Below are 12500 nucleotides of genomic sequence, written 5' to 3' on the forward strand. Positions count from 1 at the left end.
TACATATACATATATATATATACATATATATATATACATGTATATATATATATATATATATATATATATATATATATTGTTTTACTCTCTTTTCATCATTCTTCTCGTCTCTTTATCATCATCTTCCACCTTATCTATTCATCCCTTCCTCCTCTTCGTCGTCTTCCTCCTCGTCCTCCTGTTCCATGTATGGGGGTATTAACTGCATTTTTTTTAAGCTGTCTATATTTTAGGTACTTAGTGACATCCCTATTGACCAGAATCACGGAGCATTCATTTATGATTGAGGACTAATCCTCACTCTTCCTCCTTCTCTTCCTCCTTCTCTTCCTCTTCTTCTTCCTCTTTATTCAGTTGAAACACAATGATGGTGTCTTCAGATATTCCTGATCTTCCGTTTTATTTTATTTTTTATCCCCCACCCCCCCACCCCCGGACACCACTCCCAACTTCCTCCACCTCCTTTCTCCTGTCCAGCCTGACCTCGTACCCATCACCCCCACACCCCCACACCCCCACACCCTCTCCCCTCTCTTGTCACCTCTGACCCTGCCCTTGATGACCTCTGACCTCTGACCCTGTCTTGATGACAGTCCTTCGCATTCCATCCAAAGCTTCGTTTTTTTTTTTTTTTTTTTTTTTTTTTTTTTTTGCCCGGCCGAGTTGAAGAGGTAGGAGGAAGAAGAAGAGGAGGAGGAAGGAAAGAAGGATCCTACGTTCTCTGGCAAGAGCAACGATCGATCACATAAGGAAACAGGAAGACTACGTATGTATGTATATATGTATGTATGTATGTATGTATATATGTATGTATGTATGTATGTATGTATGTATGTATGTATGTCTGGCTCCGGGTGTCCATACAGCAGAAAGCATTAAAATTGTATTTGTATTAAGCACACGCACACACACACACACACACACACACACACACACACACACACACACACACACACACACACACACACACACACACACACACACACACACACACACACACACACACACACACACACACACGCCCACACACACACGCACGCGCACACACACACACACACACACACACACACACACACACACACACACACACACACACACACACACACACACACACACACACACACACACACACACACGACTCTGTGGCGCGGTTGGTAGAGTCCCCGACTGTCACTACGGCGGTCCGGGTTCGAATCCTGCCCAGGGCTGAAATAACTTCAGTACCGCTGCGCTTCGAGTCGTTACTCCAACTCTCGTGGGCGGGGAGTTAGGGGTGTGTGTGCGTGTAAGGTCACAGCATTACCCATAGATCGGTCATACGAGCTCTGAGCTCTCTTCCGGGAGGGAAACAGCTGTCGATCACGAGTCCAACACGTGATCCAAAGACGAAGGTGAATCACACACACACACACACACACACACACACACACACACACACACACACACACACACACACACACACACACACACACACACACATTTATTTACACACATTCAAACACACACATAACAAATATTGTTTGCAACTGTATGAATGATCAGGTCTTTCAGAAAACCGTAACATGAAATCCGGAGGTGCAGCCCCGATAGACTGACACTCGATCTTGACACTGCGTTCAATCTTTTTTTTTTATCATCTTTAGCTGTATTTCCTCCGCCTTTTCACTGATAACCGGCGATTGACCCTCTCCCCTTGCTACTACAACCAGTGAGATAGAAATAACCCTAAAGGCGTTATCACATTGGGTAATTTTTCCTTCAACTTTTGGAGCAGATTTGCAACCCGCAGATTTGGTGGAAGGAATCTAATATGAAGGAGGAAAATCAGTTTCCTCCAGCATATCAAATGACATTCTATTTACATTGTTGAGAAAGCGAAATAGTTTGCCATCGTGATTTTCCGGTGGAAAGAATGCTGGGGGTGGGCGCTACCGCCGATTAATTGGAGATTGGAGGAAAAATAGCCCAGTGTGATAGTGCTTAAAGAGAGATCTACGGGAGGACCCTGGGTACCGTTGCCAGCATCTGTAGGGCAGCGGTCTTCCAGTAACGTAAACCTGAGGCAACGATCATTACTATTTCCCATAAGGTCTCAGGTAGATTTAAGCGAGAATGATTAATTATAGACGGAAAGACCAGATAATTGAGGCGTTCAGAAACAGAGGGGCATCTCTACCACTTTTACTTGTATCGAGTTGAGCACGGAACGTAAAAGGCGTAAGCCTCATATATATATATATATATATATATATATATATATATATATATATATATATATATATATATATATAATCTGCATAACTTGAAACCAGTAATAGTGGCGAGGATGCCCCTCTGTTTCTGGACGCCTCGTATGTATCTGTTATGGAGGTCATTGAACTTAGCGTATGGCCAGTGAGATTTGATACCTGTTCATAGGATTTAATAACTGCTTGTGAGACATTCCAAAGACCCTGCAATTATTACTTTGCCAAGGGTATTATCTTCCCGACGATACCTCTTGATCGATTAACTAGAGGTGACGGGCGATCGATCATTTTATTATGTCCTCTACTGCCCTTGACTCGGAATCTTGATGTTGTGTACTTATTCATCACCGTTCCGGTAGAAATGATGCAGGAAAAGGTGTTTAGGAGAGACATAGTCTGGTGTATTGGATGTTTTCCTCCAGAATTCTTTTATTTATGTTTGTGTATGGGTCCACGCAGGAGTACAAGAATTTCTTTCACACGTGAAAAAAAACGACGATCATACTTGTATAAATCTTTTCTGGCCTAATTCCTATATAACATGGGTCAAGTTTAGGTGTCCGGACGTATTTGAGATGTCCATAAACAGAGGGACATTTTCGACACTTTTACTGGTTTCGAGCACGAATATATATATATATATATATATATATATATATATATATATATATATATATATATATATGTATATATATATATATATATATATATATATATATATATATATATATATATATATATATATATATATGAGGCTTACGGCTTTCACGATGCCCCTCTGTTTCTGGACGCCTCATATGTCCTTTAAACATCCAAAACACCTAATCGAGGAGTTTTGCTAACCTGAATAAAATCGCTTGGTGTTAATGAGAACAAAATATATGAAGAAAGTTATCTTGCGGGAAGAATTTGTCGATGTAGTTCTTGTCTTCTTGAGAATTAGGAGTTCCTTGGGCCAGTGCTTTGGGTCCCTAGAGGACTACAAAGGTCCTTAGTGGATTCACAAACCGAAAACTAGTGGTAGTTAGTGGTGTTCTCCAGGGGACTAAAGAACAGCAACGCATAACTCTGGGATACGTGACGAAGGCGGGTCGAGAATCATCCCACTATGATGAATAAGATCATGTGGCGTTATCTAGGACCGAATCTTTAAAGTCGCGCCACGGTACTGATGGGGTGCACGCCGATCCTTCTATTCTGAAAGCATGATCAGTCACTGACAGTACGATGCGAATAGCTAATGATTGGGACTAGACTGTTTGGCGTAGATTGTGAGATGCATGTGAGTGATTAGGTGCAGCTTTGGGTTATATGAGAAGGGATTTTTTTTTTTTTTTTTTTTTTTAGGGGGAGGGATGATGCTAGACAAAATGAAAGGGATGTAAGTGATGGTTATGGCCTTGTTTCCTTTTTATGATTTTTTTTTCTTGAATAATCCCCCCCCCCCAAAAAAAAAAAAAAAAAAAAGGAGGCTCACTGGCCGAGGTGACTGCAGTTTGAACTCTGCCGCTAACGAGTTGGACCAAGCGCATGATTCATTATATTCCACGTTACAAAGTCCTCTATGAAGGGTCCTGTCCAAGCCTCTTGATAGGGAGAGTTCTGAACGTGAACAGAATCATGAAGAATTCCATACTGATGTTTATAATAATTATGACGTTGACGATTGTGCAGAGGTAATGATAATGAAGAAGAGGAGGAGGAAGAAGATTATATTGACGTAATGAGGATGAAGAGGAAAAGGAGTATGGCGAATAGGATAAAGAGAACAAAAGTAATAATTATTACTGTCATAATATTGAAAATGATCAGATGGTGATGGTAACCGTGATCAAATTGGTATTAGTTACAAAACGGGAATAAGAATACCGCTTAATAGACACATGTGAGTGTGTGTGTGTGTGTGTGTGTGTGTGTGTGTGTGTGTGTGTGTGTGTGTGTGTGTGTGTGTGTGTGTGTGTGTGTGTGTGTGTGTGTGTGTGCGAGAGAAAGCGAGCAAGCGAGCATGTGCGTAAAATGATATCCACAATCACTAAATGAATTATTTGGCCCAAACTATAGTACTTTTCGTTGATCTGTTCTGACATTCAGTAGCACGTTGATCACGTGATCAAATTTATTGGTCTCTTCACTATAACAAGAATGTGTTTCCCCTTCCTCAGAAACATAAACACGAGTTTATATTCGCCCCAGTGAAGTGTAATAATATCTACAGTATACAACCGTATGGGTATATAAAATTTCATCCCTTATTGAATTTCAAAGCGTTCGTACAGATTCAGTCTAGTTCTTATAATGAGAAAAATATTTCGATGAGACATAGACACCATATATTTAATTAGATTTATTATCAGACTTTGGAATCTGAGTTTAAACTGTATTTAGATATATGAAAAATATGCGTTTTCGTATATCTGTGTGTCTGAATATATTTATGATCCTTGATATATTGGAGCTAAGAAATGTTTTTCGTTTAGTATTTGATATATTTCAATATACAGTGTTTTACTTGTAAATTCTCATATTGGAACTATTTGGGTCAGGTGGTGTTCGGATTTGGGAAGTATTCGGTTATTCGAGGTCAAATCAATCCACCTCTACCTTCCAGGTTTCCTCTCCACCACTCCACTGTTCAATTTTCAATTTTGGTGGAATAATAGTGGTTTACAGTTCACACATAGATTATGTTCGGATAATAGGAAGGTTTGGATATTGGGACGGATTACTGTATTACGGTACGACATGCTTTATCATAAGAACATAAGAATAGATGAGACTGCAAGAGACCATAAGGCCTACACTAAGCAGTTCCATGTCCCTTGCCGACTTTTATCACTATCCATAAGTTTATAAAATATTTTACATAGTTTCAGCGCTCATTATATTGTTACCAAGTCATTATAGCTCATTGTTTATTTCTTCTTTGCAGTGAGCGGATTGCATGTGCTGGTGATTTTGTCTGCGCTGGTGCTGGTGACCGTGCTGGTGACTTGCCTCATTGGCCATTCTAAGATGGGAGCGCGACTTTGGAGCGACCGACGAGGAGGCAATCGTTCAAGTAATCCTTCCTCGCCCCGACACACACATCATACTTCACTCACACCCGCAAACTTCACCCACTCGGTAAGTATCCCCCGGTCTTATGTGATGCTGTTGGAAAGAAACAACTAAAGTGTATGGAGAAACATATGGAAGTGAGGCGGCTAGAGTCTGGAGTTTTATTCAGTACCTGACGAAGATGGAAACGTTTGTTAATGAATAAAACTCCATACTCATGCTATAACGTTTCATTTACCACCTCACTTTGATATTTTGTCAATCTTTACGCACGTATGTAGAAATGTGCAAAGGTGCACTTGTTTCCCCCGTGTCCGTAACATCTGTATTTGTTTTGTCTCGGCACATTGTCGATATACAGTTTGAGCAACCATGGCGACATCGCAAATCCCATTCTCAGACCATCCTCAACCTCAAACTTTTAAGTTTATTATATGTATAAGTATTATTTGACATATGTACAGAAGCATTAATACACAGAAGCATTCATATCTTCATCTGCATGCATATATGAGGAGTCCAGAAACGGAGACGTCCCCACCATTTTTACTGGTTTTGAGTAAAAGTAGCGGAGATGCCCCTCTGTTTCTGGACGCCTATATATGTGAAGAAACTAGTAAAATGTTGTAAGAGAATGGAGATATATTTCACCATTTGGCTATTGGTGGTTTCCCTCGATAGAAAAGTGAAAAGGGATCACCAGACACCGTGAAATGATTAATTTGGCAGTGACTCCAAATATTTGTACAACGACACTTAACACAGACATCCTTGACATTTTAGAAGAATGTCATGCCTTTAAGGGAAAGACGGTTAACGATAAGACGAAAGGTTGAAAAGCTGAGGTCACGCATGTTTGCATATAGCTCTTGCACTTATGCTTTGCTGTTTCGCAACCTCGAAGAGTGGTGACTAATATCGCTTTGCATCCACTAATTGTTACTAGTTTCCGGGTTATGGGGCTTCTTGGAAGCCGCTAAAGGCTTTTAATGATCCCAAGACTCGGGTCAAAAGCCAAGTCTCATCTAGCTCTTGTACTTATGCCTTGCTGTTTCTCAGTCTCGAAGGGCGGTGACTGATATCGCTTTTCATCCACTAACTGCCACTAGTTCCCGGGTTGGGCTTTTAGTGATCCCAGGACACTGGTCAGGAACCACTAAGTGAATCTCGTCATCTGGTGAGTCTTCTGATGAGTCTGGTGAGTCACCAGACATCGGGAAAGGCTTCTCAGATCAACAGAATCTTCCGGTGACAAGTTATGTTTAATTGTTTTTTTTTTTTTACTCAAGGGATTTCATTCCAGATGTCCTTAAGAGCGCGGGAGTGTGTATGGAGGAGTCCTTCAAGCGAATAAAATAATTTGGCGTTAGTTAGAATGTAACTGTCCTGTATGAGTCCACTTCTTAGCTCACCACCATCATCACCACTTGCAACCACCGCCATCACCGCATCTGTCACCACTTTATTCATTAAAACAGTAATAGTGATGGCAACAGTAACAATAGTAAGTAACAGCGCAAGAACGCTATTATAACAAGAGAAACAACAGAAAAAGGGCTGCAATAAGAACAACATAAGTAACAACATTAACATTAATAATATTAACAAGTGCACCATGACCAACATCAGTAGCAGCAACAACAGCAGCAGCAACAAGATCATCAACAGGAACAAGACCATCAACAACAACAGGAACATCAATAAAGACAACGAAAAAAATAACAAAAAACAATATCAAAAAGGGACAGCAATTTCAATAAGACCAAAAACAACATCGACATCATATAATGAAAACAAAAGCAAACGTCAACATAAACATCACCAGAAGAACACCACCCCAACGATGCAGCAATAACATTAATAACAACACCAACACCACGAAGAACAACAGCAGCATTCCACCGCCACCACGACGACCAACAACAAAAACAAGAACAGAATAACAACATCAGCAGCAAGAAGAACAAGAGGAGCAGTTCGAGGCAATGAAGAACACTCTGTTCTAGCATACAGTCTCCCTTTCAAAAAACCCAAACTCCTCTACGTCATCACGTTTCTATTTTGTACTTCTGTGGAGTTGCATTTTGTAGCCATTCCCAAGCCAACTGACTCCAGCCACTATTCGTCTTTTGCACTAAAAGAGACAATTCTTTCTTTCCCTTGCTCATTACATTTTTCATCATAAGTTTGTCCTTTTTATTTCTTTGGCATGTGATCAATCCTAATTCAGTTCTTAGCTTCTCTAGTTTAAGAGACATACCGAAGCCTAGAGTTTCCTGGGCCCTGTGCAAGCAACATACATACCAAACCTCTTTCTGTATATATTTTTATCAAACTTTCACTTCCCTTGTACAAAAACAAGAAACACCTGGAACGTACTCGCTGCACTCGCTGCCCTTTTGTCTATGATCCTTACAGAACAGACACTGCGAAACTCCCACGCCTTATGCTTTTCATATTCAGTTAGAACACACATGACACTGTCCGAAGGGATTTCTCCCCCGTTTTCTCTTTTTCTGCAAAAAGGGACGGAGAGGGGGGGGTGGGGGGAGTCGCTGATCAATTGAATCGGCCTTGCTGTGGATGTACTATGTCTTGCTACATTGTTTCTGACCCAGGGCGGTGGGCGGGATACAGGGATGACCCCCCTTCATCCATGAGTACAAAAGGGTGATGGATGTGAGTGGAATGGGTAGAGGTGAGTACATGCCTTCCTCACTTGTAAAGGGGAAAAGCTCTTGATATATATAAAAAGATAGAAAACATGAAACTATACACTTTGTCTTGTCTCCTGTTCCTGATTCAGGAACACTTGAGTTTGTGGGGACCTTCTCTACTATCTGTACATATGCATACAGAGGTGAGAACATTTCGTCAAATCACGAAATTTATTGGTGAGGCCTGCGTCCAGTAGTGGACTTGGACTGGCTGATAATGATGTTAGGTAGATAGATACGAGAAGGAAGACCGTAGCTTCAGCAGGTCGTCCAAGTGTGTAACGGTGTCAGTCTCTGAGCCTTAAAGATGAGAGACTTTTGAGTCTTTTTAATATTTCTAGAGTGGCTTCTATCCTGTTCAATTTGTTTTCCTTCTTTGTTCAGTCATCGTTCAATTTTTTATAACTTATTACTGTTTTATATATTGCTTTTCTTTTTTTGGTATTTTCTCATACGTAATCTTATCCTCTCTCTCTCTCTCTCTCTCTCTCTCTCTCTCTCTCTCTCTCTCTCTCTCTCTAATCTAAAGAAAATCCCTAAGATTACACTGGAGATAAAGAGGTTATCAGAAACCAGATTTGCCCACTTGTTCTTTCCAACGGTCAACTTTAGTATTCAAATGAAGGCGAGTGTGGAAACTTGTACAACTATTTCAGTTCCCTACTCTTATACTCTTACACGAAACATCCCAAAAAGCAAAATATTGTCTAAGAAACTTATTCTATTCTGTAAATGTAACCAAAGAAGACAATGAAACTTGTATAGAAATTCTCACTATAAACCCACAATCGGAGAAATAATAACGGAAAGTACAGGGAAACTGTATATTTCGACTACTATCTGTAGTCCTGCTGAAGCATTATAGTGAACTTCAAGCATTCTGCTGAAGAGGACTACAGATAGTAGTCGAAATATACAGTTTCCCTGTACTTTCCGTTATTATTTCTCCGATAGTGGGTTTATAGTGAACTTTTACAAATGTGTTATAACATACCAATTTCCAATTGTATAGAAATGTTCAAAACCAATACAGCACCAGAAGTAATGGTTATCGTCTATCCTATTACAATTTTTTTCTACAAGAAATAGAAACAATTGATCACGTCCAGGATTGTACCAAGAGAATAGTAATCAACAAATGATAATAGATACGTAACTGAACGAGAATCGATACCCTGCAGGTTTCAGGGCGCAGATTCAACATGGAAGTGGGTAGAGGCAATTTCGCCAGCCACATCACAAGCGAACTGAACTAAACTCTCACGCGAGTGTTGAAGTCAATTCAGTTCAAATTTTTTAAATCAACTTCGAAAAGAACCTAATTTTGTTATATTTTACCATTTATTCTTTTATTTGTTTATCTATTTATTATTTATTTATATATTTGTTGTTTATTCATCTATTCATCTGTTTGCTCATTTTTTTAATCACTTATCTATTCACTTTATTCAGTTATTTATTCATTTATTTATTTATTTATTTATTTATTTATTTATTTATTTACTTATTGTCACTATGTCTTGCTGCATTGCTTCTGACTTGGCCAATGGACAAGAGACAAGGATGATCCTTTATCCACGAAAAGCAAAGATGGAAGGGAAACAAGGATGATGGATGGGAGTTGAATGGGTGGTAGTATAATGGGTGGAAGTGGAATGGGTGGGAGTGGGTGTGTGCCTTTGATTCGGCTACCTCCATTATAAGGTGGAAGAATCCTTTTGTACATAAAATATATTTAATTATTTTTATTTTCATTTTTCATGCGACCTCACTGTAACATATTATTTGCTTTCTTTGTCATGATGATAAGGTGGAAGAATCCTTTAGTACATAAAATATATTTACTTATTTTTATTTCCATTTTTCATGCGACCTCACTGTAACATATTATTTGCCTTCTTTGTCATGATAGGTTAGTCTACAGTTTCTATTCAACTTAGAAAACGTCATCAAAGCGAGACATCATATCTCCGAGTCGTGATGGTCCTTGAGCTGGAGTCCACTGACAACATCTTGGTCTTCAATCTTTACTCAGTAATATTTGGGACTCCATTCACAAGAACATAAGAATGAGGGAGACTGCAAGAGACCCTAAGGCCTACACTAGGCAGTTCCATGTTCCTAACCACCTGTCATTCCTGTTAAATCAACCAATTATTACAGCGCTCACTACATGGCCACTAAGTCCATACGAGTGATTTAGACCTCTAGTACTTAAGCTGGCCGTTGTGTAAGACCAGGAGGCGGAACATAGCCAGGTAGATGGTTCAAGTTATGCCAGCTGGTGGAGAGGACGCGTTGAAGGAGACCTTGTGATCTGGAGTGACAGAACGAAAAATGACTCGATTCTGCTGGGGGGAATGTGGAGTCCTTAAAAGGAGTGGGTTGGTGGGAAGGAGGAGGAGGAGGAGGAGGAAGAGGAGGAGAAGGGGGGGGGAGAAGGGGGGACCAGAAGCAGTGGCGACCTCTGGTAGCGAGGAACCTCTTGGGGGTGAGAGAATGAATCCACTTTGTCATCGTCATCTTCGTCATCATGATAATTACAGTCATAATAGTTACTTCTGCCTTCCTTTCGGACGGCAGCTGCTCCTCGAGATAGCTTCGTCCCCAGCATTACTTGCAACTTCGCAACAGTATTCCATAGTTTTCCTTGAACGGTAGAAAGCGATGTGACATGTGTGGATCGTCCCGGTGTCACGTCCGTTACATCGGCCGGGGGAACGAATTTGTGTCTCAGCTACGTGACTTGCGAGGGAGGAAGAGACAGTAAAACAGTTCAGATACTTTTCTTTCTTCTTCTTCTTCCTCTTCTTCGTCTTCTTCTTCGTCTTCGTCTTCTTCTTTTTCTTCTTCTTCGTTTTCTTTTTCTTCTTCTTCGTCTTCGTCTTCTTCTTTTTCTTCTTCTTCGTCTTCCTTTTCTTCTTCTTCTTCGTGTTCTTCCTCTTCTTCATCTTCTTCTTCGTCTTCTTCTTCTTCTTCTTTTTCTTTTTCCTCTTCCTCTTCTTTTTCCCTTTCTTCTTTTTTCTTCCTTTTTCTTCTTCTTCCCCTTCTTCTTTTTCTACTTTCTTCTTCTTTTTCTCCTCCTCCTCCTCCTCGTCGTCCTCCGCCTCCTTTTCCTTCTTCTTTTCTCCTTTGTTTTCTTCTTCCTTTTCTTTCGACTCGTAGACGCTTTCCCCTCCTCCTCCTCCTCCTCCTCCTTCCTCTCCTCTTCCTCCTCCTTCTCCTCCCCCTCCCCTCCTCCTCCTCCTTCTTCTTCTTCTTCTTCTTCTTCTTCTTCTTCTTCTTCTTCTTCTTTTTTTTTCTTCTTCGTCTTCTTTTTCCCTTTCTTCTTTTTTCTTCTTTTTCTTTTCTTCTTCTTCTTCCCCTTATTCTTTTTCTCCTCCTCCTCCGCCTCCTCCTCCGCCTCCTTTTCCTTCTTCTTTGTCTCCTTTGTTGTTTTTTCTTCCTTTTCTTTCGACTCGTAGACGTTTCCCCTTCCTCCTCTCCTCCTCCTCCTTCCCCTCCCCCTCTTCCTGCTCCTCCTCCCCCTCCTCCTCCTCCTCCTCCCCTCCTCCCTTTCCTCCTTTCCCCCTCTTCCCTCTTCCTCCTCCTCCTCCCCCTCCTCCTCCTCCTCCTCCTTCTTCTTTTCTTCATTTTCATTTTTATTTTTTCTTCCTTTTCTTCCGACTCATGATCTGTATCTTCCTTTCGTCAGCTGGACCATGTTGAAATTCTCTGTGACATCGAGAGATGCAGAGTTCCTCTTGGTACTTCGTTCGTGCTTCAAGATATGTTTAGAAGTGTGCGTTGCCAACATGAGAAGTCGACAATCGACAGTCGACAGCCCCTAGGACTCTTGTTCTTCTCACCAGACGAAACAAAACAAGCACAATTGTACAATTGTACAATTGTACAGTCTGTACTTTACGTTCCTCTCAATAGCGCGCCAAAAGATTGAATCTTGCGGAACAAATATACAGATGAACAAGCACACTATGAAATCTATACAGTATATTACGTTCCTCAACAGCACACCATAAGACTGAATCTTGCACAACACCCAGCTCTCTCGCCGCATTACAGTCAGCAAATGAAGTCTTGTCACATGCTTTGGTTCCTCTCTCTCTCTCTCTCTCTCTCTCTCTCTCTCTCTCTCTCTCTCTCTCTCTCTCTCTCTCTCTCTCTCTCTCTCTCTCTCTCTCTCTTTTTTTTTTTTCTCTCTCTCTCTCTCTCTCTCTCTCTCTCTCTCTCTCTCTCTCTCTCTCTCTCTCTCTCTCTCTTTAAGTTGGTCCATGGATCTGAAAATCGAAGTCGTTTCTTAGATCGCCCACTCATCGACTTTTTGATCGACCTGGATATCTTCTAGATCCTCAATGTCTTCATGATCGACATCCGATGAGCTTCGATCATGATGGCTGTCGGTACGTGACATTTTGCAGACCGAGGTTGAGACTGCATGACGTCGAGGTCATCCTTCTTGTGAGTTCGTCGACACCAC

At 40.9% G+C, this 12500-nt stretch overlaps 1 protein-coding gene across 3 annotated transcripts in view; it reads left to right on the top strand.

Annotated features, from left to right (window-relative positions):
- The window catches only part of LOC143020876 (uncharacterized), a 606240-nt gene that overhangs the window by 301831 nt on the left and 291909 nt on the right, over positions 1 to 12500 (top strand). For all 3 annotated transcript variants that reach the window (XM_076177760.1, XM_076177751.1, XM_076177741.1), the window contains exon 4: positions 5179 to 5372. In XM_076177760.1, coding sequence (XP_076033875.1) covers positions 5179 to 5372 — 194 coding nt within the window. The remainder of the gene's footprint in view (positions 1 to 5178; positions 5373 to 12500) is intronic.

The sequence above is a fragment of the Oratosquilla oratoria genome, chromosome 3 (assembly GCF_046742065.1).
Source record: "Oratosquilla oratoria isolate Oo_2021 chromosome 3, ASM4674206v1, whole genome shotgun sequence".
In the NCBI taxonomy this organism is placed as follows: Eukaryota; Metazoa; Arthropoda; class Malacostraca; order Stomatopoda; family Squillidae; genus Oratosquilla; species Oratosquilla oratoria.